The following is a 13,497-nucleotide window of genomic DNA, read 5'->3' on the forward strand; positions in this document are numbered from 1 at the left end:
AGCCCTGGGCCAGTCCTTCAGACCTCAGCTTAGATCAAAATCATCTCTTTCAAGAGCTCTTCCCTGAGCCTTCCTGTCCCTAAGGGGTCCTCTCCTCATGGCTCCAAGCAAGCATCCTCTTCTTAACCTGTTATCATTCTATGGCAGCATCTTTCAACCTCGATGGACCACAAAACCCCTTTCACAGTGATTTATAATCAATTTCATAATGATTATTTTCTGTTGTTTCTCTTCTGTTTACAAAGAAGCAATTTAAATTATAAAATAATTTCCTTTACATCAGCATATTAATAATGATTCTTTAATTTATTTAACAAAAAAATATATTTTTTCGCATGTTTAGCAGGTGCCAGACAAGGTTCTAGACGCTTGGGATGCCTTAGTGAATACAACAAGCAATGTTCCCTACCCTCTAGAGCTGATATTCAAGTAGGGGAGACAGAAGATCAACAAATAAAAAAAAAAAATTATAAAGTAGATCTAAAAAAAGAACTGTTAAAAAAATAAAATAAATAAAAAAGAACTGTTGATGATACTCCTAATCCATAAAGACCTTCCATTTTTTGACATTTAATCAAGTGATACAGTTCAATTTACTTTAAAATAGATCACGAGCATTGTCAAAATAGAGACCTCTTTTCCAATAGAAATACTCACTTTTTAAATTCTACCCCAGCAGAATTTAACCTTATGAATCAGTGGCATTAAAATGTAATGCGGTTATAAAGAAAAAAATTCTTTATGATAAGGCAGCAAAAACACATTTCCTTTTATTTCATCTTTAGTTTATATATATTCACGTTCGGCCTGGCTGAAGCACAACTGTAACTTCAGATGATTTCTGTGCAACCATTCCACAAATTTTAGTGTTTTATATTTTTCAAAAAACTTAAACTGCCATCAAAGTAAAAAGACAAAGGCGATTTTCAAAAAATTTGAAAAGCAGAGTGTTATTTGTCCAAGAGAAACTCAGCCTTCGAGATAAATTCTATAATCCCCAAACTCTTGCTACAAAAGTGACATACATATAGGGTTTGCTTATAAAATTACATTCAGCATTCAATAAGAAAATGTAACTTTATTGTAACAGACACATTTTTGCTTCTGGTTCTCCATTTCTGTAGTAAACATGAAGCCATGTGCTTCTATAAAATCTACTCTAAGATTCTTAAAATATAAAATTCTGAGGAAAAGGTCAAAATTATGATAATTCAATTTAAAATTTTTAAATCTTAAGTGATGGATTTTTAGAGATTTAATGAAAAGTGCTGCTCAGTATTTATTAAACTTTCTCTTTATGAATATCTGCAAACTGACTCTCTTCTTTAATGAATCTGATTCACTAATATTTCAAACTAACATTTTTACTTTTATGTTACCTAAGGTGATATTCTAACTTATCGTTTATTACTTGAGATATTTCTTTAACAAGAAACTCTCTACTCTTCAGTTCCCATAGGAGAGCCAGGAAAAATGCTCGCTTCTTTCATTTACTCGCTTTCAAAATAATCAGTTGATTCCTTCAAAGGTGTCCATTACTTTTTAAAGTACCCTTATGAACTCATGGATTTAAACATATGTGTTTGTTTCCATCCATTGTAATTATTATTTATGCTCAAATTTTCCCATCTTTGGCCTGTGGGAGCCTTTCTATTGGCTCCTGTGCTCTCCTGAAATGAACTTACCAGTCCTTGATAGGCTTATGGCTTCCTTGCTCTCTGGTTTGACAAGATGGTCCAGCCTCAATGTGTACGTTCTGCCTCAAATCTGGAAAATTGTGTTTTTAAAGAGTGCTGAATCTGCAGTTATTAAGGAAACCCACCTATCCAAACATGGGAGGTCCTAACATCTAGTCCAATGCCTGATGCATATAGTAGTTAATAAATGTTGGTTGGCTGAATAAATGAATGATTATCACCCTCACTAGCGTTTAAGTTCCTTGAGGACTGAGACCATATACTTCTAACAAATATTTGTTGAACAGATAAATGAAGGAATGAGAACCAACAACTAGGTGGTACCACTGCAGTCTTGGGCAGGGCTGGCCCTGAAATTTATGGTCCTGTATCACCCTCTGGTGGGCAAGAGTGGAGCATCACCCTACAACGCCTTAAAATCTAGTGTCGTTTTCTTCAAACTATAGATTCCTACCCTTTAGTGAGTTGTAAAATCAATTCAGTGTGACATAACCAGCCTTTTTAATTGAATTTATAATTGGGCAGACAATATCAGAATGCCTTACACAGAGGAGAGGCAAATTCTGTCATGAACTGTCAAAAAGCCATATTTATAGCTATATTTATCTATCGGCATATATATTTACTTAGTTGCTACATATGTATTTTTATGTGTGTACTGAATCACAATCAGTGATTTGTTGATAAATGTTTAACAACTAGTTCTCTAGAGAAAAATGTATATTATATATGCACATAAATTTATTATAAACTTTTCTTAATATAATGTATAGCACATAATTTACAAATAATGAAATATATGAATACCCTTAATTGCGTAAATTTTATATAGTAAAATAATTCTCATAGAATGCTTTAATTGATTTTTGCTGGACTCTTTTATCCATAGCCAACCTATAGTTTCAATTCAACCATGTTTTGACAAATGGAGTTGCATTCCAATCTAATAAGGCCCTGATTTATAGCACTTGCCAATTTCCCTGATGTCAGGCTATCAAGGTGGTGACGCCGAACATGGAGGTGGGAAGAGTTGTTCAGTAGCATACTACAGATACAATAGATATAAGTAACCCTGAGAGCATAGATAATAAAATATAGTAAATTAATTGGAAAATGAAAAGTTTTAAGTAATTATTTTGAGTTTGTTAGTCTGTATAATTTTTAATAATGGCCATGTTTAACAATTAAACACAAAGTCTTGAAAATTGAACAATCTACTCTCACAGGCCTGTATGAGTTGGCTCCAGCATACCGTTAAACTCACAATATACGTATGTATTTCCTAATATGGGTTGAAGTTTAAAAAAAAAGATGAAAACTTCTCTAGCTACCTACAATTTTTCAGGTCTGTGTTTAACCCAGTCTTCAGAAATCCAGGGATGAAGTTGTTTAGTCTCAAATGGAAGAAACCCATTTTCTTTCAACAGAAATACAAATCCTAAAACATTCAGGAGGTACATTTTTGATAGTTTCTCTAGGTGATGTCTAGAATTTCTGTCATCATTCTTTCCCTTTTTTGGGGGGGTGGAAGATCAGCATCTGGATTTTCACTGGAGGAACCAACTGACTAATAATGTCCAATCTATTCCCTGCTCTTGTTATGCAGCTTGCTAGGGAAAGTAACAACAACTTATACCTGACAATCTTCAGGGAATACTGATAGTTTCAGATACTATTTATAAGCTACCTTCACAATTTCTGGCTGTGTAGTTTTTATTCCCAATCATAAAAAGACAAACTGATATAATCATCACTAAATTTTATTTTTTAAACCTAACTTTTTGAAGGCCTAGAGACATCTTGCTACATAAGAACTCGGATCATATAAATGCAATTTACAGATATAGAAATCATCTTGAGATAGTTTTAAGGAATTAATACTTTTATGCTCATCAGTTTATTGATTCATTCTGTACATGGGGAATTTAAACATCGGTCCATTATAGGCATAAATCAGGCCACTATTTCCCAAAGGGTGGCAGCTATCCTTGGTATGGGTACATGAGATTATTTAAGGCAAGTAAGGATGATGAACATTTCGATAGAAATGTTTTATTGTAATAGAAGAAACTGGCACACAGAATCCATGATTCCATAGATATTTTTGCCTAGGAGGCTATTTAGTAGGTATTTAAATTTTAATGTATGTTGATTAAAGAAGAATGTTTAGTAAATAATAGTACTGGTATATGGACATAGCAAAAGCAGTTAAGGTGGCTGTAATGGGTTGAATGGTGACTCCCAAAGGGTATGTTGAAGTCCCAACCCCTAGTACCTGGGAATGTGACCTTATTTGGAAATAAGATCTTTGCAGATATAATTAAGAATCTCAAGAGGACATTATCCTGGCTTTAGAATGGCCCCTAAAACCAACAACTAGTGTCCTGAAAAGAGACAGAAGGAGAGACTATACACAGAGACAGAGGAAAGAAGGCCACGTGAAGACAGAGGCAGAGACTGGAGTTATACGGCTACAAGCCAAGGAATGCCCAGGCAGTCAAGAGGCTCCGAGAGAGCCATGCAGGGATTCCCACTCAGAGCTTCCAGAAGGAACCAACCCTGTCCACAGTGCGATTGCAGACTTGTGGCCTCCAGAACTGTCAGAGAATAAATTTCTGTTGTTTTAAGGCAACGAATTTGTGGTACTTTGTTATGGCTGTCCTAGGGAACTAATACAGTGGCAAAGCAATGACTTGAGATTGGGACATGCTTAATTAGACACCCAGCGATGACAGGGAGTGAGAAGACTTAGCTCTGTGATAATCTGAGTGACTGAGTCTCCAACACCCTCCTGTGATCTCCATTAACCACGCCCCCTCCAGCATTTTCACTCAATACAAATAGGTGTTTTAAAAGTAAAAATAATTTAAAATTTAAATTTAATAATTATTCGACACACTTGTTTTCTAATGAAATTTGATCTCATGTCCCCATATCTGAATCACTATAATGAACCTCTAGTTCATAAACTAATTTGGGGGAAGGGTTCATTCTTTGTCTCCCCATTTTACAGAAGAGAAAACTAAGGCTCAGGCGGAGATGTCTCCGAGAGAGGCTAAAGGATGCTGTGACTACTCCTCTAAGGATCACAGTACTACATTTTCTTCTTCTCCACCTCCAGCAAGTACTCCCACAAGCGCTCTTTCCCAAACCAGAGCAAGACGCAGAGGCTGAGACTGGAACCTACCACACTCCGTGCGCGTCGCTTGTGGCGGGACTGAGAGAAGCCACAGGAGGGAGAGAGGCGTTCCCAGACCTGCGCGCTGCAGACACCACCAATAGCCAAAAGGGGGAGCGCGAGAGTTCCTCAGAGGTGGGGTTTGCGGGAGCCGCGCATGCGCCCGAAGGGAGGCGGTGGTGCCGGCCTGGGCGAAGGGCAGAACGGTGGCCGAGAGGGCGCAAGGAGGCGGACGGTGGCCGATGAGGTCCGGCATGGAGCACCTGGAGCGCTGCGCGTGGTTTCTCAGGGGAACACTGGTGCGGGCGGCTGTGAGACGCTACCTGCCCTGGGTGCTGGCGACCTCCATGCTGGCGGGCTCCCTCCTCAAGGAGCTCTCCCCGCTGCCCGAGAGCTATCTCAGCAACAAGCGCAACGTCCTCAACGTGTGAGTGCGCCCCGGGTTCTCTCCCGTCCCTGCCATAGCCGAGCCGCTGTCGCCTCGTCCAGGGAGCTGGGGGTTAGCTGCTCTGATGGACGAGTCGTTGGAAGGGGAAGGCCTCCCAGTCATGACAGTACCTGCACGCGTGTTGCGACGGAGGGACCCCAGAATAGCTCGTGTCACTAGTAGTTCGTGTGTGCATACCCAAACAAGACAGCCTGAGCATGACTGGGCAGGGAGTGACGAGCAGGGGTGTGAATGTGCGCGCGCGCGCGCGCGCGCTTGTGTGTGCGCGTATGTCTAGAGGTGCCGGGTGGGAAGGGGAGATGGACCAGCCTGTGTCGCTGCTTCCGCCCAACTCCTCGTGGAGTTAGGAGTTGGCCCTGCCTTGGGGACCTCCTGCCTGCCTGCGTCAGCCCCCACGCCTCCACCATAAGCCTGATACTTCCAGCCTGTGACTGTCCCATCACTACCTGTGAAAGATCTTCCTTCTCACCACTCCCCCACTTCTGAGAGCCTTGTCCCAGCCTCGGACAGAAACCCCACTACAAGACAATCACAGAGGAGTAGAACTCTCCAGTCTATGACCTTTCCCATGCATCTCCTTGGACTTTCTCAGCCACTCAAAGTTCATGGCTATGGACCAGGAAAGCAATTCCAGCTGGGCCTTTGAGACCTCTCCTTAACTCCACCCACTCCTATTTCTTTTCTTTTTTTTTTTAACTCCTGGTTTAAGTTTATTGCACAAAAACACTGTTGCAATGATAAAGGGACACTTTGAAAGATAAAACCTTCCCCGATATGGGTCTAGATTCTTTTTTAGAATTAGTGTCAGCAGCATCTCCTGAAAGTCAGCCCGACTTTGGTTATCTACTTAAAACCCTGGTTTCTCTCTCTAGCAGCTTCATCAAATGCCTGACAGGTCTTGGCTTTGGCAAGATCTTTGCATATTCGTCTCAGAAGAATTTTAGGCAGGCACTTGAATGGTGTCCGAGAAACCTTTGGAACCCAGGAAAGAGTCATTCTGTCCTTGGCCCACCTTCCTTCCTCACCCACCATGGAGGCTGGGCTAAGAATAGCTTATGAGAGTGGTAGTGGCCCCAAGTCTCTTGAATGTGTGTTTACTGCAGCTGGTTCCCAAGTCTGCCACCTTTGATGAGCTCAGGGGAGACAGACAAGGCAGCTGCTGCTTTATCTGGCCTTTGTGAGCTGAGAGCCAAGTAGCCTGGCAGACAAGTTGCGGTTGTTTGCTGGTAGCCATGGATGCTGGCGTTTTGTTCCAAGCCTCGATGCTAATTCATGGAAGGGAACTAGTGAATCATTGGCTCTGGAAGGGATTGAAAAAGTCATTTGATTCTCTTAGCTCTATTTAGCAACTGAGGAAACTGAGGCCTAGAGAGGTGTGGTAACAAGTTAAGTCAGAGTCAGGATTCGAATCTGGGTCTGTGAGCATAAGGTCAAGTTCTGTTCCAAGATCATTTCCACCATGCAGGAAAGAACTGTGTTGTAGAGAAAGCATGGGCTTTGGGGCTGGCACACCTTGGTTTAAGCCGTGCTTGCTAGTTGTGTGAGTGTGACCATGTCCCCTCTCTTCACTTCCACTTTCCTCCTCTGCCAGGTATTTTGTCAAAGTGGCCTGGGCCTGGACCTTCTGCCTCCTCCTGCCTTTCATTGCCCTCACCAACTACCACCTGACAGGCAAGGCTGGCCTCGTCCTGCGGCGGCTGAGCACCCTGCTTGTGGGCACAGCCATCTGGTATGTCTGCACAGCCATCTTCTCCAACGTTGAGCACTACACGGGCAGCTGCTACCAGTCACCAGCCCTGGAGGGGATCAGAAAGGAGCACCAGAGTAAGCAGCAGTGCCACAGGGAAGGAGGCTTTTGGCATGGCTTTGACATCTCAGGCCACTCTTTCCTACTGACCTTCTGTGCCCTCATGATTGTGGAAGAGATGGCTGTGCTGCATGAGGTGAAGACGGACCGAAGCCACTGCCTCCACACGGCTATCACCTCCCTGGTCGTCGCCCTGGGCTCCCTGACCTTCATTTGGGTGTGGATGTTTCTGTGCACGGCCGTTTACTTCCATAACTTGTCCCAGAAAGTATTTGGCACCCTGTTCGGTTTGCTGGGCTGGTATGGGACATACGGATTTTGGTATCTGAAATCTTTTTCCCCAGGACTTCCTCCCCAGAGCTCTAGTTTGAATCTGAAGCAAGACAGTCATAAGAAATAAAAGAGAAACAAAGGGGTAACAGCAGGACAATGGCTAATATATTTTTCACTTATTTTTCTTAGTTATTTGACTAAATTATTGATCCTACTTCAGAGAGGAAGCTTGCCAGGCAGTTTTGGTGGGTGACGGTATAGTCTGGGGAGCAGGTTCAGTCCCCAGACTGTTCTTGGTGTCATCACCCTGTGTCACAAGCACCACCATTCCCAGTCAGGCACTTTTTGTTTCTGGCAAGACTTGATCTTAATCTGGACTGTCCCTTTTGTCTCTAGAGGGCAGAGCTATGGCTCAGTTAGCGGACAGAATCAGGAAGGCCTCTATTGTGTGGCCGAAGTGGAGGCCAGGGCCTCAGGACTCCTCTCTGCGGCCACTCTTCTCTCCCTGACTCGAGTTGTCTTTTGTTTTAATGGCTGTTAATGCTGTTATTTAATAGTGTTTCCCTCTGGTCAGTTTTGCATAAGCATTTATTTCCAGCAGGGTTCTTTATAAAACAACCACCCGTTGCCTGAAAGACATTCTCTTGTTTTAGTATTTGTTTCATTCGTGGAATGTTAAATATTACAACCGGCTTGTGACTAGCTACCAAAACAGTTAAACTGGAGTGCCTCTGAGACTGAATATTGGATGATTTTATGTAATGAACATTGGTAATTTTTCATTCATGTTGTCTATTATATATTGGCGTTTGAAGCAATAAGGTTACCTTTTTTCTCCTTTCTATATTGAGTGAATGCTGTGTAGTTTTTAATAACAACTATGGCATTTGTTCATTGTCGACAAAACTCGTGAAAGTAACTCACAACTCCACTGTAGCACTTTGGCACTTGTGTAGATTACTTTGAGTTTTTTTTAGAACACTAACTTACTTTTTATAAACCAAACTCATGGTATTCAATTCCACCTCATGGGGCTGTTCTCTCTGTTAAGAGTGAAACCAGAGAAAGTAGACATTTTAATAATAACGTGATGAGTTTTAAGCTCAGTCACAGTAATTTTTACAAAATGCATAATTGCGCTGAAACTTTCCTGATCACATATTGGTATAGACTGACCAGTGCTTCAGAGTCATATGATAAGTACATTGATCAGTTTGCTGTGGCCCAAGGCGTTTTTACCTTTTGGACAATATTATGACAAGTCAGAAGTAAAGGAAAATGTCTTCCACTGCCTTCGACGGCAAGAAACTAACCTGCTTGCAAAGATACTCTTATCAAATGGTGGGGCGACTTCAGCCCCACCCTTCTCTTGGCCACACCCTTCTCTTGGCCACACCACCATCAAAAGCAAACCAAACCTGGGCCTTTGCTGCTGGTCTTGAAATCAACCTTTTCTGTACCCTTTGCAGCATTTCTCAGTCCCCGACCTTGTCATTCTGTGGTCTTCACTGTGACAGTGCTGGGACGGGTTAGAAACCCTGTCACCTCCATGTCCCCAGAGGCACACTTATATTCTGTATGATAAGATACTCCCGCTCCTCCCCCAGGCCATCTCCTTAAACCTTTCAAACCAAGTCCCTGGCATTTTGGATAATCATCCTTGGAGCTTCTTTGATGCCCCCCTCTCCCCCTTCCTCTCATCAAGCCTGATAATAGCATTAGCTGATAAGCACTACCCTTGACTGGCTTAATTCAAGCTCAGATTGTTTCCTTGAACTCTGGAAAACTTTCAAGGTACATTATATCTCATATAAAGATGTATTTAAAATATGTAGTTTGTATCCTCTATATCCAGTTGAGCTGTAAGTTACCTGATATTGATCAAAGTGAGGCATGATACCTTGTACCCAAAGAAGGTGGCAGAAACGCCAGCAATGAGATTTCGGAGGTGTCACCATGGTGCTTTGGGAGCATTGGCATGATATGATGGCCTCATGATTTTTGTGTTTTTTTTTTTTGCCCTCTGGAAGTGGGGTGGAAGTGGGTGTGGGGTAGGTGGCAAGAGCTCGTTTTAGGGATTGAAATCTCTCCTAAGTTTCATGGTCAGCACCAAAAGGCAACAAGCACAGGATGACTCCAGGAGTTCATTTGTCACAATTAATTCTCTAGACATTTCTCTCATTGGGTCTGATTCAGGCTCAGCATTCAGTTAACTCTGCAGAAAGTGTCCTTTCCTGAGCCTCGCACATTGATCCATCTTCCACCATTTCTTGTTCATTCTTAGCACCCTTGCCTTTCTCTTGAGAACATGCCCTCTGTCCCTATTTGAGACAGCATGGCAGAGCTGGAAGAGTTTGGGCTTAGGCAAACGTGAAATGTGGGTTCAAATCTTGGCACCACTCCTGAGAGCTGTCTGCCCATGGGCAAGCCTCATTTTCCCCATCTATCAAATGGAGGTGATGCTGTTAGGATGAAGGGACATGATGCATGCAAAATGCCCCCCCCCCCATGTGCTTAGCAGGCAGTAATCCCCCACCCACTTTTTCTTGACTAAGCCTTAAGAACTTTTTGGCTCCTCCAGAGCAGACAGGGAAATTAACATCTTCTGAGTGTCATTTGGGGTCTGAGTCTCCTGTTGAAATAGTCTTGTATTGTCTTTTGAAAAGTGTCTGTTGTCCCCGGTGCTGAACAAGAGGCTTTTGAAGGTATCCGTGATCACAGAATACTGCCATGCTTGTTTTGCCTCTCCATGTTGAGGTTCATTCACAGACGCCTCATTTTCCATGTGCATCTGTCATAGTCTGAGTACCAGATTGTATTTAGAGAATGGCTCTTGCCACTGTTATATACACACAGATCGTGTGTGTAAACAAGCAAATTAAGTAAACTGGAGATAAATCCCACATTCCAGCGTTTCGTGTGTTCCTTTCTAATACCTTTAAGGAAATGCAAAACCAGTAAAGCTCTGCTCACTTTATGAGAATGTAATTCTTTCTTGAGCTCTTTATTATATATAGGGTATTTCATGGCTGTAGTTACTCTTCCTTTTTCTCCTAAATCCTGTAAACTAACTATACGTTTAGTCATATATTTCTTAGCTTGATTTACTCCTTCCCTCGACTGTATCCGTGTCTGAGGGTCCTGAGGTCTGGATCAGCCTGATTTGGAGCAGTTTTCTTGGCAGCAGAACAGGTAAGCCTTATGGAAGTAACACCGAAGAGCAGTTACAGAGTTCACTTGGACGAGGTCATCTTTGAAAACGCCTCGTAACCCTGGAGGCCTGGACACATGTGAGGGCTTTTTCGTGCCGTTTGGCGCCCACTCATTTGTCAGCCTGACCTGCTTGGCACCTCCAGGGAGTGTCTGTCGCAAGCTAAATGCCTTGGGTTCTGCCCCTGCTTTTTCTGCTTTTCTTCGTGCCCTTGAATCATTCACCATCCCTGAGTCTTAATTTCCTTATCTGATAAATAATGGTAGTGGACTGGATGATCTCACCAACTCTTCTACTCTAGTCTGCTTTTCTGTTCTGCTTGATGAAAAATTCTTCCCAAGCTGGTTATGACTTTTATTTTAGGAAACGACATGAAAAGAAACTCCCACTCAGAGCCGATGCGGCAGCTGGGTTCCCGGTGAGTGATGAAGGAGCCTAACTCTGGGTGCACTTTTTCAACCCCCTCCCCCCCGCTTTCTCTCTGCAATGTAGTTCAGACCCGATTGCGTAGGTTTACACGGACTTGACGTAGAGAGCTGAACCTAGTTCTCAGAGGAATGAACTTCAGAAGCATTTTTAAAAAGTCTCCAAAATCAAACCATTTTTTTGATCGTCGTTAAGGAGAAAGTAGGTTCTGTTAAGAGAAATGCTGTATAGGATAGTTACCTTCATAAATTGTCCCAGAAACCCCTAACACAGTCCAGCAAGTTTAAACGTGGAACATACACAGCATGGAAAGTCGGTGCTCTCATACCTTGCGGGGAGGAAGGATGGTAAATTGGTACTACCTGTTTAGGTGGTAACGCAGTAGTAACCACACTTGAACTGTGCAGACCCAATAGTCTAGGGATTTGGGCCATGGAAATGTGTGTAGAAGTAGGCAAAGATAGGTACAAAGATTTATTGCAGCTTTTTGTAGTAGTGAAAAATTGTCAAGAACTCAAATGCCAATCGGCTAAAAAAATTATGGTAACTCTGTATTAGGAATATAGTACAATCATTACAAAGAATAAATGGTGTTCTATTTAGCATGTAACCTGGTGGCAGACAGACGGGTTTGTGCTGACTGTAACCTACAGCTGTGTGCCCTCGATCAAGTCCGTCGCTCCGACCTGTTTCTAAAGTGCGAGATGGGGATGATAGTGCCTCACCTCATTCAGTATTCACGGCCCCAATAGCTGAGTGAACCAGGCACTGTGCTAGGCACAGCATTAATTCAAAGAGACGTGGTGCCTTTAGGGGAGGTTACTGTCTATCTGTACACAGACAATGAAATGAACAACTCCAAACAGTGTGCTGTCAGAAGCAGGGTGTTCCCCCAACCTGCCCTAACATTGTCACAGCTCAGGCAGAGATGACATATATAGCTAGTACACTTAGAAAGGCAGAGGAGCAAGGCGATTAAATGTGGCCCCAAGCCAAACTGCCCGGGTTCTAATTCTGGCTCTTTCCGTACACACTGTCTGTGTCACCATCAACAGTCAGTTCCTTAACCTCTCAGTCTCAGTCTCCTCATTTGTCAAATAGGGATAATATAAGTACCTACCTGAGAGAGTTGTTAGGATTAAATGAATTGATACTTATAAAGTGCTTGAATAGGATCTAGTATATGTGAGGTGCTATATAAATGTCTTTCAAGTGCACAGTAAGTCTCTAATGTGTCCTCATTACCATACTGCTTTAAAATAAAGACAAACAAATCCCATACATGTTGGTGTTTTGATTTCGATCAACTCAGAGGCCGTTAAAATGTAGTCAATGAATGTGGAAGGCCACGTCCAGTGATCCAGCATGGAGTCCCTGAGACTGCAGTCTGGTTTCAGGGTTAAGTAGGAGGCAGGAGAGAGCAAGAGAAGTGTTTTCCAGAAGAGCCGAAAGGAAGGACATCTGTGTATCCATGGAGTCTTTTCGGCCATCGTAAAGCAGGTCTCCCTGTTTGAGGTGCTGTCTACTCACGGGCAATCCATGGGCTGCCTGACCCTGGTTTCCAGGCTGTGTATTTTGGGGGACTGAGCTGGGAGCTTTATCATGGAGCCCTGGCACTTTCCCTCTCTTCTCTGCCAGGGTGTGGCTGCCTGGGGTACGTGTGTCTGAGTGCCTAGGAGGTGAGTAGGTGGGGATGCCTGGGAGCCACCCCGATTAGCATCTTGTTTCTGGAACAAAGTTATTCAGGCCTTGCCCAACTGAGCTGCTGTGGCCCATTTCCCACCCATTCCTTTCATCACTTCTTGCCTTCTGATTGCATGTCCTGAGCATGCTGCATTTGCCAGGTACCCCTGTGCTGCTGGGGACTGATCCAGGGGTGAGTGGGTGGGGGCATGAACTGACTCTCAACTGGAGTTATTAGAAGCACTGGACCGCATTCAAGTCCTGCCTATCAACTCAGCTACGTTATCTTAGGCAAGTCACTTAGCCTCCCTGAGTTTGTTACCCGCCTGTGAAATGGGGATAATACCTTCTACTTCACTAGTCTTTAATTGGATTAATGAAATCATGGATGGGAAAATATTTTATAAGCTTTAAAATGGCAAGCGCCTACAAGGGCTGCTTATTATTGAAAAGATTTATCTTTCTCCAATGAATGGACACTGTAACTCTATCAGGTGGTGGTTTAAACTGCAGTTGTTTTTTTTTTTTCAGATGTGGTTTCTGTATTAAAGCAAATCATCACAGTCTTGGCACTTTGTATTCAACTCTTGGCCTGGAAAGTGTTATTCTCTCTATCAGCTAGCGAGGACCACGAAAAACCATTGGCTGGGCAGCAATACATCTTCACTTTCTTACTGCGATTTTCTATTCTCTGTCATCATCTAATCTGTAGAGACCTTGATTATCCATAACAAAACACTGATCCACTCCATTGATGATATCATCCTGTACCTA

At 42.9% G+C, this 13,497-nt stretch overlaps 1 protein-coding gene across 1 annotated transcript; it reads left to right on the top strand.

Annotated features, from left to right (window-relative positions):
- Nucleotides 1-5,037: 5,037 nt before the first annotated feature.
- FITM2 (fat storage inducing transmembrane protein 2) lies at nt 5,038-10,308 on the top strand. The gene is made up of 2 exons (XM_011369370.2): nt 5,038-5,302; nt 6,915-10,308. The coding sequence occupies exons 1-2, from the start codon at nt 5,118-5,120 to the stop codon at nt 7,528-7,530; spliced, it is 801 nt and encodes a 266-aa protein (XP_011367672.1). The 5' UTR covers nt 5,038-5,117; the 3' UTR covers nt 7,531-10,308.
- The last annotated feature ends 3,189 nt before the right edge of the window (nt 10,309-13,497 follow it).

The sequence above is a fragment of the Pteropus vampyrus genome, unplaced genomic scaffold (genome assembly GCF_000151845.1).
Source record: "Pteropus vampyrus isolate Shadow unplaced genomic scaffold, Pvam_2.0 Scaffold147, whole genome shotgun sequence".
In the NCBI taxonomy this organism is placed as follows: Eukaryota; Metazoa; Chordata; class Mammalia; order Chiroptera; family Pteropodidae; genus Pteropus; species Pteropus vampyrus.